Consider the following 17,118-nt stretch of genomic DNA (forward strand, 5'->3'; position numbering starts at 1 on the left):
ACCCACTACTATTCAGTCAAAATAGTTCAGAGTATCCGGCGGTGTCGTCGCGTTTAGAAACCTTGATGCAAAACCTCCACCACTAGCCATTTAATTTCATGGCCAATGGTGTATCGGAGAAAAGCATGAAACAACCTTGCAGTATTCGTGAAGGATTGATTACTAATTATAGTTGAAGCAGACCATGATCATCCCAAGCCTGCATTATTTCTTCAGCAGTCCCAAAAAAAGTAATATAAAACATAAATGATGTGGCATGTAATAAAAATGAAACATAGAATATATTTAATCGACAACAATGCAAATAATAATTATTATCTACGTAAAAGTTAACTCTAAAGAATTGCTTCATGTAACGTATTGTGTTAAACCCTCATATCAAACTCGCAGCTTCGTCGGGTCATAGCCCAATAAGCCCGCAGCTTATGGACTCATTCTGATCCAATCCACTAACAGGCACCCAGACCAGAAGAAAGACAAAGGACTCCCATATGAATCCACTTGGTTGCAAATGGAAGTCAGAAATTTGGTGCCAATGTAGAAATTCTTATACACACATTGAGACAATGGCATCGTCACAGTGTAGCAGTGAAGAAAGAGAAGTATATAAAATTCTTGGACTGATCAAAGTCTTAACTTTCTTGTTTCTTCTTTTCAACTCAAGCTGCTCTCAACTTTGGTTATGGATGATGCCTATCAAGCACTTATAGAGTTACTTGGGCAGATGGCACTTATAATGAATAATATTTCATATAGGCAAAATGGGTATCTTTGGTTGTTAAGCAGAGGGATATGACCATTGGGATAAGACCCAGTTCACAGACTAATAACTACTTTTTTTCACTTTGTAGAAGTAGAATTGCTTGCATGGTGATTTCTCCTGTTTTGCATGTGATATTTGATAGCAGCAAGGGAAGGTGGAATTCCAGATTAATAGAATGGTTATTGTAGTATACATTTAGGCTACTATTACTTATAATGTCTAACTGATAAAATAAAAATTGGGCAAGCAGGGCTGGAACTCGAATGTTGCACCCCGTTCCATTAGAAGAAGGTTCTGGTCGCGACCTTTTAGCTATTTCTTCAAATGTTTGATATGAATAATTTTTGTAATTGATAAGTATATGTAATTATTCTTAAACACCAAGAATATGGTGTAGGGCTAAAAGCGGGCTATGTTCATGTTCAAAATAGATCAGACTATACTGTGGTAAAAAGCTTGAATGCAATTGGATTCATATACAATTTGGATAGAGAGATAGAAATGTTCAAATATTAAGACATTTTGCTGGATTCAAGTATCCAGAAGTATTCCTTTTTTTTTTCTTCTTCAAATTTAGATGCCTGAATAATTTAAAAATAAGTTAAGACCAATAAGTTCTCTTTTGTTAAAAATAGGAATGGGTGTCTATTTGACATTGACATGGATGAGCATACATTAGTGTTGACCAAAGAAAGTGCAATTAATTGTATAATTATTCCTTGTAACGACTTGTTATTTTCTTACTTCCTTAAAAATATTGATATATTCAAAATTTATAATACAATATTCTCCTAATCACATTTTGCTCAAAATCGAATTTACATCCAAAGTAGTATCTGACTTATATTCATTATAGTTTGTTTTTATATCTTTTAAGTATTAATATTCATATTCATATCCATTAAATAAAAACGAACATGAATATAGATATAAAAAATCCAATCCATATCCATTATTTTTTCAATCATAATATGCGGCATTTATTGTCTCATATTCCCATGTCTTTTGGCCCTAGCACTCTACGTCTATTTTCATTAGGAAAACAAATAAAAGAGTTTCGAGTTAAACGTTCTAAATCATTTCTTGTTCTCGGGTAATGCCTTTAAGCTGCTTTAATACAATGCTATGAATTTACAAATTCATAACACAATGAAGAAAGGGTGGAAAGGCTAAAATGTAATAATATTGAAACGATCATGTATTTGTGCATACCTATATTTCGTAATTCCTAATATCAATCGCCATCTTTTATAAAGTTGAGTGCATGTTTATTGCTCTTCTTAGCTGGAAGAACACAAATGAATGGTGAGATTCACTACATCCATCTTTAAAAGTTTCTTATAATGCACATGATTTTTCATGCAATATCACACTGAATTTAGAAAGGAAGTATTTATGGGCACACTAAAGTGACCAGTTTTGAATTATATAACGAGTTGCCAATGAAGAGATTGATTACTATGATTTTTTTTTCCTTTTTGATATTATGATTAATTGCCGCGATGACACCGAACATCTTTGATGCTCCAAACAACAAAAACAACAATAATAAAGTCAGGAGAAGTTTGAAAATGCATAAAATTGAGCATGCAAATCAAACTACTTAGCAAGTTATAATATCTCAACAATTGTAGATATTATTCAATTTTATAGCATAAACTAAGCATCCATTCCACAATGGTAAAGAATAGCTTTAGTTGAATCCTAGCCCAGAAATCCTCGCTTGCCTCTCGAAGTAGGCTCCATTAAGGCAAAAAAAAAAAAAAAGAATGGCATACTAGAAAATAAAAAGCAAACAAAGCAGGCTCAGCTTATTAGACGCACCATCATCAAATCAAGAAAAGCATAGTGTTCATCATCATGTGGGACTCCTAGTTAGGTTCCGGTTTATTTTTCATATGAAAGGATGGGTAACTTTTTTTTTATAATGGTGACCGTTGGATTGTATCTTGCGTAGATATGAAAGCACTCAAAATCCATCGTTCATTAGTACAGGTCTCAGAGTGACTATTACATGATGCAAAGATGGAACCGCGGGAGGAAAAGGGAATTTTCCTGGGAGCCAAAGATGCAACCTTGTCCTGCCAGTCCAAAAGAAGCATCATTAGGCCCAACTATTTAACGGCCTAGATTCCCGGTCCGCTAGAATCCTAAAAAGGGTGGCAGAGCCGTCGGTACAGATTCCCAATACTCCAGATAAGATATAGTCGCATAGAAAAGCTTCAATGATTTCAGTGTACACGGGAGCTGTGGTGTACACGGGTGGACGTCATCGTCAATTGATCGGACGGCTAAGATGGTTCAGCCTTTGCCGACGCACTTTGAGAACCACTGGATCAACCCGAACTACTGAAGCCCGGCCGGTGCCGTGGTACTGCACTGCGCTGGACTAGTAGCCTACAACCAATCAGGAGCCGAGGACGCGGGGACCACAGAGGGTCGCTGATTGGTTTCTGCGTCCGGCGCTGCGGGAGTACGGAGCCCCAAAACCATAGATGATGCCATCGTACCCAGTAGCTGCCCCCCATTGGGGCATCCGTATTAATATATATATCGTGAGGCCTGCCAGGCCTGCTAATTACAAAGAACAAGAAAGAATTTTACATCTACAATAAATTTTAATAATAGAGGCTGAAAGACACAAATATAAACCACTAGGTGTAATGCTATAAATCTCAAAATACTTATATACAAAATGCCATAGAAGTTTCTTACCTATTCACCAAGGCTTGAATACATAATTTTAGGAACAAAATACTACGTATTTGTTTTGGAACCATTTCTTTGTAATGCATATAAAGCTGTAAATAGGTTGGGATTGACTCGTGATCCGATCTGACCCGACTCGCTTAGATCCGACTCGTTTAGACCCGACTCGACCCATTTTTGAAGATCCGTAGGGCTGGGTCGGATCCTAAAATTAAACTTGTTCCATTTTCTGGATCAGATCTGGGTTCACTGAACTCAGAGCTGACCCGACCCATTTGAAATTTGAATAATTTTAGATTTTCAATTCTACACCCCGACCCAACCCGATCCGAATTTGTAAAATTATTTGGGCCCGCGGAAGTGCAAAAAAGTTCTGAAGCCAGGATGGGTTGACCCAAACCGGATCCGAATTGAACCCGAATTTTTTTGGTTGGATCCAGATTATACATAGACGCAACCCAAACCGAATGACTTATTGGATCAAAAATTGTAGTGGTAGATCCGACCCAACCCTATCCAATCTTCTATTGGATTGGGTTTGGTTCAACATTAGGACCTGAACAAAGAACCGAATTAGATCAAGGTCCCGACCCATTTTGTACTCGTAGATGCATAAACAAGAGACCCTAATATATTTAACAATTTAGAGTTATTTTCTTCAAATTCTAAAATTAAAATTTACAATAGTAATGTCCTCTCTTTTATCCTAAATGCATAGAACAATCCTTGATTAGAATGTACATGAAGTAATTCAATATATATGGAACATATGATTTTGTTAATACAAAATTAGCTAATTATAAATATTTTTATTAATAATTATGAATTCTTTCTATAAGATAAATATTACATATGCGCAGAATAAGTATGTTCGGTTACATTCGATATCATTCTTATAAGTTTTGAGCTAAAAGTTTTTAAATATAAATTATCCTCCGAGCATGGAATTACGTAACAGATATTACATAACATAACATATGTGCTTACAGATACTCACAGTCCATCTACCATATACAATAAAAGATTAGATGTGCGCCGTCGAAATCAAATTCAAATCATGTTGCAACATCAAATCCTTGTGTGCATTGTTCGAACTACAAGGATATAGATATACAAACAAATAAATCTTTATACGTCCATCTTCAAATTATAATTGACTGTAATAATAATTAATAAGCATGCAGATATAGAAGTTAATAAACGGACATGTACGGATTTTCACACATCCCAATCTAAGCATGGCCTGAAAGCTATACATGACGATGGACTCTGACATGTTAATTTTAACCTGCAGAAAAGTTTTAGTACATCGCCAAGTACACACGCAGTTCCTGCGTTTATATCAGCAACGTTCTCCACCAGAAGCCAACAAGGCTGGCCATTTCCTGTCCCATTGACGTTTTTACGGTTACCACAGTAAGAGAAAAAGGTGAAATAAAGGTGTCACAGAAGTGGAACTTAGATATGACCGCCCAGCCTTGCTCCACGTAAATACCTGAAACTGGGTCAGCTTTTTGAATGCCTCATCATCCATTCCCAACAACGGATCCATGATTCATTTTCTCAGAACTTCCAACCCCCTTCTTTCACTTGAATTAATCCTTTAAGTAACCTCTGGACGCTACTCTTTACCAATACCTCAAGCCTTCTTCAACATGCCGTTCTATTCTGGTTAGTTCTACACTACTTTTGCTCTGTTGGTTAGAGAACTAATTGGATCAACATGAAAAATGTAGGTTAAAAAAAAAAAAAAACCCTCCAAAATATGAGAAGTGGAGCCAAATTAGAATGTTTACATGCAAATGTCTATACCTTATCACAATGATCATTCATGAAACCGGAGAGATGTCCCAAGGGAAGGAGAGGTCACAGGGTGGGGATTTGAGTGTGATTCCCCATGGCTTCAAATATACCTCATAAAATTGAGGTCATTCGAATAAACTATGGAAAAGTAGCATCAAGTTTCTCCCAGGAACCTATGAACTTTCTGAGCTTACCTGGCATGGTGATCTCGCAATGACGTTTATCCATTCGAAGATATCGTTATTTCAGGTTTCAACTTCATAAAAATTTAGAAAAATGAGGTTTGATGAATAAGCTGTTGATAAAGCTGGTCGCCAACAATCACAAACATATATATATATATATATATATATATATATCTTCACTTCAAACACATAAGAAAGTCCCAAATGGCCCTTTTATAAGGCTCCAAGTCAGTATGAGACCACCACAAAGATGCACAAAAGCCAGTGCTTCATCCTGAATAATTTGAGAGCGACATGCAAGAACAGTCACATTGCAGAGTACCTAACTAATTCTAGTTATGAAACTCATATTCTGCGGCAATGATAACAGAAAGATATCAAATATAATTTCACCATTCAGATGTACTCCCAACCTTAATTCTCACCTACATCCTTTCAACTTGCTGCTTTTAAGGCCCCATCAGATCATATATCATAGATTACAGAAACATCCGAGCTATGAACCTTGTCATCAGATGTATTCTTCTGAATATTACAGATTTATAACAAATACAAATATAATGTTTGCATTTCATGGAAACATAAGTATTAATCAAACAAAAAAACACCAAAAAGCTACCATACGAAGTCACTACAGCAGATCAAATAACATGAGAAATTAAAGACTTCCAAATAGTTTCTAGTTCTACAAGTGACATTTAGTATCTCTGTAAATAATAAATCCAAGAATCCTCATCTTTAACAATATATATAACATAGTAAAGTTGCCTCAAAACCAACATTGTTCCTTAATTGATTTTCCATGCCCGTCACTATTATCAAAATCGTTTGGAATTTGATAACAGATCATACATAATATTGTAAGACACCTGGTTTAAGCAAAGAAAGATAATTTGTAGATCTCAGATTACCGTAAGTAATATATAAATATAAAATAGCCACAAGTAATATATAATTATAAAATAGATACATCCAGTATCTTTAGGCAATTAATCAAAAAACAACTATGGTAACCTACTGTCGAAAAGAATAACGATCGATAAGACATATAACACAACTATCAATTTAGACATCAACATATAACCACATGACAGCGTCCAAGCATCGTAACATCTTTCTAGGTCTAGTTCTATAAATTCTTCATCATACAATTCAACATGGTCAGATCCTCAATCACTAGAAGCTTTTTCATACTTTTTGAACAATTTTTATATGACCTACTTATGCCTCCCTTCTTTCACTGCCATTCTGTAACTTTCAAAATCTGCTCCTTTCTAAAGCCCACTCTCTCAATGCACATGAGAGTGCGGTTGGTATATAACTTCATCTTCTCATACTCAGATCCTAAACTTCTTCCGACATATTTAATGTAAAGACAATAGAGGAAAGAAAGAATTTCCATTTTTCTACAAACACCACTGCACAGCATTTGTAATCGATAATTGATGACTAACCAAGTAAGAAATATTTAAAGAATCTGGATGTTTTCTGTGTGTATAAACTAATATCAGCAACTTCTTCAGCCAATTTTTCTATAATATAACAGCCTCGGACAATCCTTCATTAACATTATATGTGGATTTCCATGATTTTTCCTCTCTTTTAGCTGGTCTCATGAAATATGGCCAAAACAAAAAACCAATTGAATGCAAGGCAATGATAATATTAAGTTCAAAGGTCATCCACTATCAAGCCATACCCAAACCATATCCACAAGATTGATACGTGAGGCAATGACAATACTAAGTCGAAAGCTTATCCACTGTCAAGCCATACCTAAACCATATTCATCTGTACATACATATACATACTCATCATCATATCAAGCTCTTAGACTTTTTTGAAATAAATACTTCTACAATAGCATGGAAATACATTGCTAACAGCAAGACATGATACACATAAACAAGATATAAACAAGATATAAACAAATGCTATGGATTTAAGGTCTGATAATCCATTTTGGAGAAGTTGATTTCACATTGAAACCAATGACAGCAGAATTTGAAAGCAGAATTGAGAAACCTTGCCATACATATGCACAAGTTGATCTGACAAAATGGGTACCAAAATGGCAAAGTTTTTGCTTGAGATTTTCAAGCATTGAGAATATGGTTTCTTTAGGGCTTGTTTGGATGGCCAACCAGCTTGTCTGTGGGAAATCTCTGATTCAAGTTCAAACATGCGAAGAGAAGAGGTGGAATGATGAAGTTGGCATGATCATGGAAGCGTATGAATCAAACAATCCCAAGATTTTTGAGATAGCAGCAGTCACCAACTAAGATGGACTCAAGAATTCTAAAAAAGTGAGAAATGGGACAACGATGGCTCCATTGATTACTCAAACATCTTTCCACCTCCCTCTAGTTTGCAATGGTTGCTCAGATGAGGATATCTCACACAGGGAGATTGGGCATCCAAATATAACACCTAAGGTAATAATTGACATCAGTGAGTTGGAAGCAAACTTATGATATAGTTGATGTGAATGTGAATGTCGCATGTTAACATGGACACAGGTGTCAGACACGACAGATTCATAAAATCTAGATGAAGCAGTATAGAAGGCATATACACAAGCACATGAACATGTGCAAATGTTTGACATCAGATATATATATATATATATATATATATATATATATATATATATATATATATATATATATATATATATATATATATATATATATATATATATATATATATGTAGAATCATGTTAATGTCCTAGTGCCACTGTTATACATGAAAATATGTACACGTGGCAGATACTGTGACTCAAAGGAACATGTCCATCAAAACATATGATCACATAATCCATCCAGTCATGAGTCCAATTCGGCAATACAACATGATTGGACTGTTGAGTACACAAACCTGATGACAAAATGTTCAGAGCAATCCAGAAGGACCACTTTCAGCCCAATCTTTAAAAAAAAAGAAAAAAAAACCTCCCAAGTAAAATACCAGAAGCTGACTTTAGCATATCTTGTTAAGAAGATAAGCATGTTACGCTCACACCAGGAACTCATGGAAGAGAGGGAAGGAGGGGGACAAAGGCTTTACTTCTGGAGCACCAAGTTTTCTAATACATCAAAGAAAATAATACATAAGAAAGAGGGGAGGAAAGGAAGATAAAGAGAGAATAAGGAAATAAGTAGTATCTCATTATTTGGGTCTAAACACAAGTACTTGGACAGAAGATAGCTTTTAAAACACGTGTTTACATCAATAAATGAGAAAGAGAAAGGAAGCATGAAGTATATGAATCTTTGAGGTATTTGCTTCTTGACATAAGTAATTTGCAAGGACGATAGCAATCAAAATACATGACTCTTTATATTGATAAGTCACTGACATTAAATAGCTCTGTAAGGCACCAGAACTTCACAGCAGGTGACTTACTGAGGTAATTCAATTATCAAAGGTATGGTTTATTTAATCTCTAAAATGAGACAAACTGTCTAGAATAATTTCATAACTAGTTCAAGATGACGATAAAAATTACTCTTGGAGATAAGAGCTGAGACAGGCAAGAGAGTAGAGACTATCTCCATGAATAGAATTCTTAATTTTCAAAACTCTAAGCCACTCAACTAAGTAGATTGCAATATGCTACTTAACCACTCCTACTCTTAAAACAGTAATTTTATCACAGCCATACATGCAGCTCAGAATGATGCATCAAACATAACATGATTAATTATCAAATTTTAGAAAAGAAAGAAAGAGATAACAAAAGGAAGTGGTCATGCACACACTTCACATGCAGATAACAAAAAGATAAGATCCACCCAGATAAATCACCTTAAAATATATCAAACAATTTAATTCTTCAGTCAATATTGATATAGTAAACGGAAATATATGGTGAAACACCATTAAACATAAGGATAATGCTTCGGTTGATCAAAAAACTAACATACATCACACATCATACTACTATAATCAAAATGGTCGCACCTGTTCCTTAATTTATCACAAAGGATATAAAAAAAATAAGAATCATATAAGGCTACTCTGTGAAGCTAAAAGACCCCATCAAGGATTGAGGAAAATCTAAAAAAAATGTAGCTTGCGAACATATTAACCTAACATTCTCATGCATGTCTCATAACTTCGAAATCATGAGTGGGCTTCCAAATGCAAAATAAATGAAAGGGTAGAAACAGAAAAAAAAAAACATTAAATTTAAGAGTTACATAGACAGGAGAGCTCTATTGAATCTTCAGTTCAGCTGGAATCTCATAAAAGATAGAAATTACCCATAGGCAAAATCAGCGATCTATGCCCTGGATGGAATGAAGCCGGCCGTTTGAATTCTTCATGTCAAGAAGTACAGTACAGTTGTCATAAATCAGACAAATCAGCAGCCCATCACAGCACAGTTATAGACGAAACTCCCCGATTGCTTGCTGGCAATGATGTTCCACTCTGGTGGTCCCTCATTTGGGATCCATGAATTGAGCTCAATTGTCCCTCCCATGGATCCCCTTGGCCCGCCAATCACAATTAGCCGCTCGCCACATGCCCTGAAGGCAAGGCCCCAACCATTCATCGAAACAGACCTCTCAGGCAATTTACCCAGAGTGATCCATGCATTATTCTCCTTGTCATACTTCCTTACCTCCTTCTCAGCATAATCTGCTGCATAAAGCTCATTGTTCACCACAGCTACAAGTGGAGGTGCACCACTTGCAACATTTAGCCCAGCAGACATATTTGGAATCAGCCTCCAAGAACGTCTCTCCAGATCATACTCTTCCCCGCTTGTCAGCACCTCAGTATTGCTACACATTCCACCAATTACAAAGAACTTTCCATCCATGAAGACCCCTGAACATAACTTTCTTGCCTGAATCATATCTGGCAGAGTTTCCCAAGTTTGAGTCTCAGAATTATAAAGCTCTGCTGAGCTAAGTATGGTACCCCCGGCGTCAGTGCCACCGGCTATAATAGCCTTCTCTCCAAGGCTAGCAGATCCAAATAGACATCTAGGTGAATTCATTACTATTCCAGGGGACCAAGTGTTAGTCAGCATACTATATCTCAGTACAATATGGGAAGTTACCTCCTTTCCAAAAACAAGGAGCTCGGTGCCCACGGCAAGGGATTCCTTATCCAAGCACATGAAACATTCATTGGGAGGCATCTTTGGAATGGTAATCCAACACCTGCTGTAGGGATCATATGCTTCCCATTCAAGGACATTGCAGGAGAAATAGACCCAGTACTCAGTAATCCCCATCTGCCGTCGTAGCCTATAAAGCTCGCCACTTCGAATCAGGGAGCGGAAGCTCCGGTTCAGGGATGCAATGGCACCGTAATTGGAGCGAGAGCAACGAAGAAGGCAGTTAATTGTGATATCCCTGCCGAGTGGGTTGATGAAGGCATATGGATCATCATAGTCTCCATTGCCGCCCTGGTGATCGGACATATCCAGGGCCCGTTCTGTGTCTTTGATATCAGGGGTGTCAGGACACTCTGGCGACTTCTTCCTCTTGCCCCTACCACCTTGCTCTTGATCTTCCGATTCCTCGCTCGGCGGGCGCTTGCAGCTCGAGGACTCAAGGAGGTGGTGGGTCATGTAAATCCACTTCGATTCTTGCTCACAGGAGCTCGGCAATGCTCTTGAGATCAAGCAGGACTGGCCCTCCAACATGTCAGCAGCGCCAAAACCAATCAAGGGCTTAATATTACTGATTGACAGCCCTTGAGACCGCCTTTCCTCTCTTCCAAAGTATCAATCTATCAGGAAGGCAATACGGGAAGAGCCTTCAACTACGCTGAAGCGTCCAAACCTCAAATGGGACTACAAAGGAGAAAATACAGCCCAACCAAACTCTAGAAAAAAAAGATTTCCTTTCAAACTTATTGGTGAGATGAGATCTAGAACCCTCGTATCCTGATTAAATTCATGCATCAAAAAAGCAAACAAAAACCATAAAAATCGAATCTTTTCGAGTATTTTGATGTGTCCACCACCCAGACTCGGCGAATCACCGATTCGGACGGCCAAAAATGCAACCTTTCAATCGAATCAGATCGATCTCACAAAGGCTTCATACCAATAAAAAGGAAAAAAAAAAAACAGGAGATCAAAACATCGAAACGAAGAAACAAGCACAGAAATTAGCCAAAGGAGATGAATCAAAGGCCCTAAAGAAACGAGATTACCACAAGGAGATCTCGCGAGTTCCGCCAAAAACACGCAGAAAATTAGCCAGCAAAATTCTCCATTCCCCCAGATTCGATCTCGTAACACCCAATAAAATAAAAATTTTTTAGCACCCCAGATCGAGATTAAGCCCCAAGACTACCTAAAAACAAGAAAAAAAGCCAAATGAAAAATCTCTCCTTTAGACCAAGAAGAATGAGAGGAGAGCAGAGAGATCTTAGGGAGGAAGGAAACGCGGAGACTTACGGATTGGGATTGGGGGGCGGAGGAGAAGAAGAGGAGTGGGTAGGTTGGTCGGAAGCGGAGGCCCTGTTTGGGAACGAGTCTCCTCTCCACCTTCTCCTTCTTCTCCTTCTTCTTCCTCTTCCTAAAATACCCTTCTCCGTCTTCTCCTCTTCTTCACGCTTCTTCCCTTCGACCCTCCCCTCACTCTCACTCACGCTCGAAATCTAGAGTTTTGGGTCAGCCTCGGGCTCTCGCTGTCCCTTTATCCCTTTTTTTTTTTCGTTTTTATTTCTTTTAAACCCCTAATTTTTGTTTTTTGATTTAATTTTATTCCACTAGGAAGGAGGTGTTGGATTATTTTCATAGTGAAGTGGCAGAATTTTGTAGTTTGGCGTAGAGTGGGTGCACGTCGGCCTTTGAGAGTAGTGCTCGACCTACACGACTTTAAACCACCGCGTGGGAGGCGATGGAATCTGGGCGGACTGATAAGTTTCCTCTGCGCCGCGGAGGAGAATAGCGCCTCCGGAGCGGATTCTCGCGGGTCTACGCTTCTCTTTTAGTTCATGGTTGGTCGGCGGTCCGAAACGGCTCGCTTGCGTTTGTCCTGAACTCTTTTTTTTCTTCTTCTTTTTCCTAATTTATTTTCTTATTATTTTTATTTTTGTTTATAATTTTTTTGAGATGCACGGGAAGAGGGGATTGGAGGCTGTTTTCCGTACGCCTCTCTCACTCTCTCTCAGGTTTGGGAAAGGTATTTTTTTATTTTTAAAAAAAGACTTTTGGGGGTATTTTCAGGAGCAGAGTAGGATATCGAGGCTGGTCCGCCGCAGGAACAGGACTGGGTGGAAAGGTTCCCCACACGTGTGCTGCAGGGCTTCCGGGAATTAAGAGGCGGCTCAACGGCTGGTAACAATTAAAAAAAAAAAAAAAGAGGAAAGAAACTTGCGCATGGATGGTACTTTTTTGGTTGGGAGTGTTCTTCCAGAGAATCGCTTTCTCTTGCCTTACCATGTGTAGTGTAACTAAATCTGGGAAAATATTAGCATGATTTATTACTTTGAGTGTTGATGCTTGGTTTGTAGGGGTGTAATCATTCCTTGTTCCAAAAACTTAAATTGATAGAATAAAATAGATTTATTTATATATTTTAATTTTTTTACACGTAGTTACGGCCTAATTATATTTTGTTGGGTATGTGCTTCATTTGCCGGTAACAAATTAGTAAGTCTTTCTTCTTAATGCAAATGATATAGAAAGGTATAGCTGAGGGCAGTAATGGGGCTCAAAAGTTTGGTAGATAAGGTTTGGATTGCACCGTCAGAAATGTTGTTTTCAAACGAAGGCGTGATACTTTGCATATGGTGGTCCAAAATAAGAATTTGAAAACATTATTGGAGGTAGGAGTATATATGATTATTGAGAATAGTTAATGTACTTTGGTGCAAGTTTGTTTCTATTTATCAGCATAAATTAGATGATTTTTGGATTTTTATTGAAAGCTATTCTGACCGGGTTACGATGAAATCAATGTTAAAAATATTTTATCTATAAGTTGTTGTATCTTTATTTTATAAAAAATATAATAAAGAAATAATTTACTAAAAAAATCAGAAGATTGAAAAGAACTTGCATAGGTCAAGGCGTGTGATATACACTGCTCTAAAAATATGACTCGTTCTCTACGTGCAGGTTTGTGGCGATCTCGTTTCTAATGTACAACTATTTGGTTTAGTCCGATCATTAGATCTAGAGCCTATTTATAGACATGCTTGGTGACTGATACGGTGCAGCATTTCCAAACATGTAATGTTTTGAAACATTACATCCCTACAAAAATCGAAACCAACATTTTTTTAGAAGAATTTTAAAAATTTTAAACAATCTAAAATTTGAGAAATAAAGCTAGTATATTTATTTTTTAAAATTAATTTTTTTTTAAAGTTAAAACTCCAACAATCAACAAGTAAAGTAGCAGGCATTACAAAGCATAGAAGCAATGAAAAGTGAAGATGATTTATGAAACCTATGATGTATTATGTAAAAGACATCTAAAATTAAACATCTTGGCCGATCTTGAATGGAGCTTTCTATCGACTATCGTGATACTATTTAAGACATAAAAAAGACGAACATACAGCAATACAACAAAATAGCAAAACAACAAAACAACCAAATTATTAGTAACTCAGATCTTAATCGTCCATCGGTGCCAGCTATATGTATTTCGTAATTCTTCTTGCATTGTGCTTGTTCAGTTAATTATGTATATTTTTGGTCGTATCTAGACAGCCAAGTCCAACAATATAATTTTTATAATTTTCAACTATGCATCAATTAATTTGGACCATCATAGCTTGTTAGCCTCTTCTAATCCACGTAAACATTTTCATCACTACCAAATCCAATAGAACCCTGCTACAAGATCTAGCAGCCGGGTGAAAAGGGAAATGAGAGAGAGGGAGGGGGATAAAAAGGTGACATCACTTCTTAACACTTCTAGCCCCATGCCAACATCGTACAGGTAGCGGTTAAACAAACTGGTCTCAAAATGGCGTCAGTCCATGTGGTGTTATTTAAGCCCGACCACCCCCGACCTCGGTACCGTACAAAAGAAATGCTGCATGTAACCAAAAATTCGAAGCGTCACTGCTCGCCACCTTTTCCTTTTAGACTGGTCCATCTCCAGCTGCGGCGGTCCAACTGATGACAGCGCATCGATCCGGTATAGGTCCAATCGGACGGCCACCGTTGGGGACCGGCCATTTTCCGGTGGACCACCACCGCGCCGCTGGTGGACTTTGCAACGCCCGGGTCCAGCCGTCCAAATCAACGCGTCAAATGATAGCATGAGTTGGTGGGACGTCAACAGCAGCTGCAGCAGCAAAAAAAAGAAAATAATAATAATCCAGATGGGAATTGGATGCGTGTCAATAACCGTATGATCGGCTGCTTTTTTTTTTGGGTGGGGGCCGAGAAAGTCTAACTGTGGCTGCTGGGGTCGAGGAGGGTCCATTCAAAGGGCGGCGAAGATAATACCACCGCAATTCGTATAGTTTTATCGTCTCAGAGCCCCCCATCCCTAAACTTCTTCAAGATTAATTTTAATGGTAATATGGTTGATGATGGGGCTGAAGAAGGTGCTGATTTTATGACTAGAGAGCCTGATTCGCGGATTTCATTTGTTTGATGTCACATTTCCTAGTTTAGAGCTCGGAGGTGCATGGAAAGATCTTGGATGCGCGAAAATTCTTTTGGGAGCTAGTTATATTTTCTGTAAAGGAGACTCATCTATTATGATTAGTTGGATTTATAGGCAGGCTCGGCATGCAAAGATTCATCCTTTACTAATCAATATTTGGAGGTTAGGCAATTAATGTGTTCCTTTCAGTGTCAAGCATGTGTATTAAGAAGCGAATAGCACTGTAAATTAGATGGCTTCCTTTGTTACAGATCATTTCGGTGGTATTTCTTGGATAGACTCATCCTGCACTCTTTTACACTTTTGTTATATTTTATTTTCTGATCTTTTTGGATGTATTCGTACTAAAATTGTGTTAGTCATCCGTTAAAAAAAAAGAAAAAAAAAGAACATACCATTGGCAGACGGGAGGCAAATGAGTCTATTAGTGAAATCCTGGCCATAAAATGTTAGTATTAATGTCGAACTTTTATTAAAACACTTCTTCACATATTTGGTGAATTGGAATTGCTCATGTAGCTATTTGGATAAATAAGTGTTGCGAAGATGGATTTGATTATGTTGATTGAATAACCCAAATGTTAATACCGCACTTTTAAGAAAGCATTTTCAGAAGAAGCACTTTCTCTTATCCGGCGAATTGGAATTGCTAATGTAAACATTTCGATGAGCAGGAGTAGCAAAGATGGATTAGATTAGGTTGTAGTCCAAGAGCTAAAGTTGGCTTAGGATTAAGATCGGCATCTTGCTATGACCCACATCTTACGTAATTGAATTGTCTAAGTCGAGCTCCGTTTCATCTAGGTTGAAGTCAAATATGGTTTTATAATTTGAATCACTATGTTTGAACCAGTTTGGACGAGGGTTGGTCAAAGATATACACGCCTTTGCCAAAGAACCATGCAAGGGTTTCGTCGTTTCGACCTCTTCAAATGGAAGCCTAGACAGGCCATGGAAGAGGATTGACCACCACAATAACCTCGAGAAAACCTTAAAAGCTGATAAGTGATGCATGCATTTGGAGGTGGAGTTATATTAATGAAGATGGCATAAAACACGACAACGCCTACTCTTGGCTACATATGTGATCTTTGTACATGTACATAAATATTTAGATTCATCGATAGCATTCTATTCTCTTCATATTTGATGGATGATGAATGCTTCTTGGCATAATCCTAAGACTGTAAAATTGCATATCCTACACGCACAAATGAGTCAAACACCTCCTTTGAACGTTGAAGAGGGCTTGCACAGCTAAAACTGGTCATCAACACCAGCCTCTCTGGGTGATCTTCATGAGCTTAACTGGTGTGTCCTAAGAGGACGTGCCTTGGTGTCTAACTCGAGCAATGCACTATTTGGCCTAAGCTTGGACAAAGCCGAAAGGAGAGCTTCCATAAATACCGCCGGGGCCCCGAGCTTGGAGACCAATGGATCATCGCCAAATGGCTACATGGAAGCAAGACAACTTGAAGCGCAACCAAAAATAACTCCAAAAGCCATAGCTTTTGACTTTTCGAGGGGGGGTTCGGTGCAATACAATGCAGAGAAAGCGTAGAAGAAACCTGGTTATCTAGAAGAAATTAATGCATGCTTTGTCCACACTACAGCATGATCCACAGCCACACAGCTCAAATCCAAGTGGATTTGATGGCAACTCTTCTTTGGTATCTTGTTGAACAAGGACATCCAAAGGGCTCAAAGAGCCAGTCAAGCAGGCAACCTTGAGAGCAACCTATGGAAGGTAGAGAACCATAGATTGCTATGGCCACCTTTAGGTGTTTTCCACATGGCCTAACCTATGCTCTTTGAGACTTTTCAAAACTTTTTGAGTGTCCCACAGAGGGGGCATCTGGAGATAATTAGTGAAGACGACAGGGAATTGGCCAAGTTGGAAGCCCACAAGGCTTATCCTCTTAAAGCCTGTTGAAGCTAATAACAGAATTGACATTCTTGATGATTGGCTGAATTGACAAAGGGGAATATGATCCAATAGTCCCCATCGAACATATCGAGCTCTCCATCGAGAGGATCTGATCTCCAATCAAATGA

General features: G+C 37.9%; 1 protein-coding gene across 4 annotated transcripts; it reads right to left on the bottom strand.

The window, feature by feature from the left end:
- Positions 1-9,378: 9,378 nt before the first annotated feature.
- On the bottom strand, positions 9,379-12,176 carry LOC103712396 (F-box/kelch-repeat protein At1g74510-like). Of its 4 annotated transcripts, none has more exons than XM_039128855.1 (3): positions 11,886-12,176; positions 11,639-11,781; positions 9,379-11,209 (listed from the first exon to the last, which is right to left on the bottom strand). In XM_039128855.1, exon 3 carries the CDS (start codon positions 11,121-11,123, stop codon positions 9,828-9,830), a length of 1,296 nt encoding a protein of 431 aa, XP_038984783.1. In that variant the 5' UTR covers positions 11,124-11,209; positions 11,639-11,781; positions 11,886-12,176; the 3' UTR covers positions 9,379-9,827. The 4 variants fall into 4 exon arrangements, with proteins under 4 accessions (XP_038984783.1, XP_008797133.2, XP_038984784.1 ...); XM_008798911.4 differs by having other exon boundaries at positions 9,379-11,521; XM_039128856.1 differs by lacking the exon at positions 11,639-11,781 and having other exon boundaries at positions 11,886-12,089.
- Between the last annotated feature and the right edge of the window lie 4,942 nt (positions 12,177-17,118).

Source organism: Phoenix dactylifera, chromosome 8, assembly GCF_009389715.1.
Source record: "Phoenix dactylifera cultivar Barhee BC4 chromosome 8, palm_55x_up_171113_PBpolish2nd_filt_p, whole genome shotgun sequence".
Taxonomy (NCBI): domain Eukaryota; kingdom Viridiplantae; phylum Streptophyta; class Magnoliopsida; order Arecales; family Arecaceae; genus Phoenix; species Phoenix dactylifera.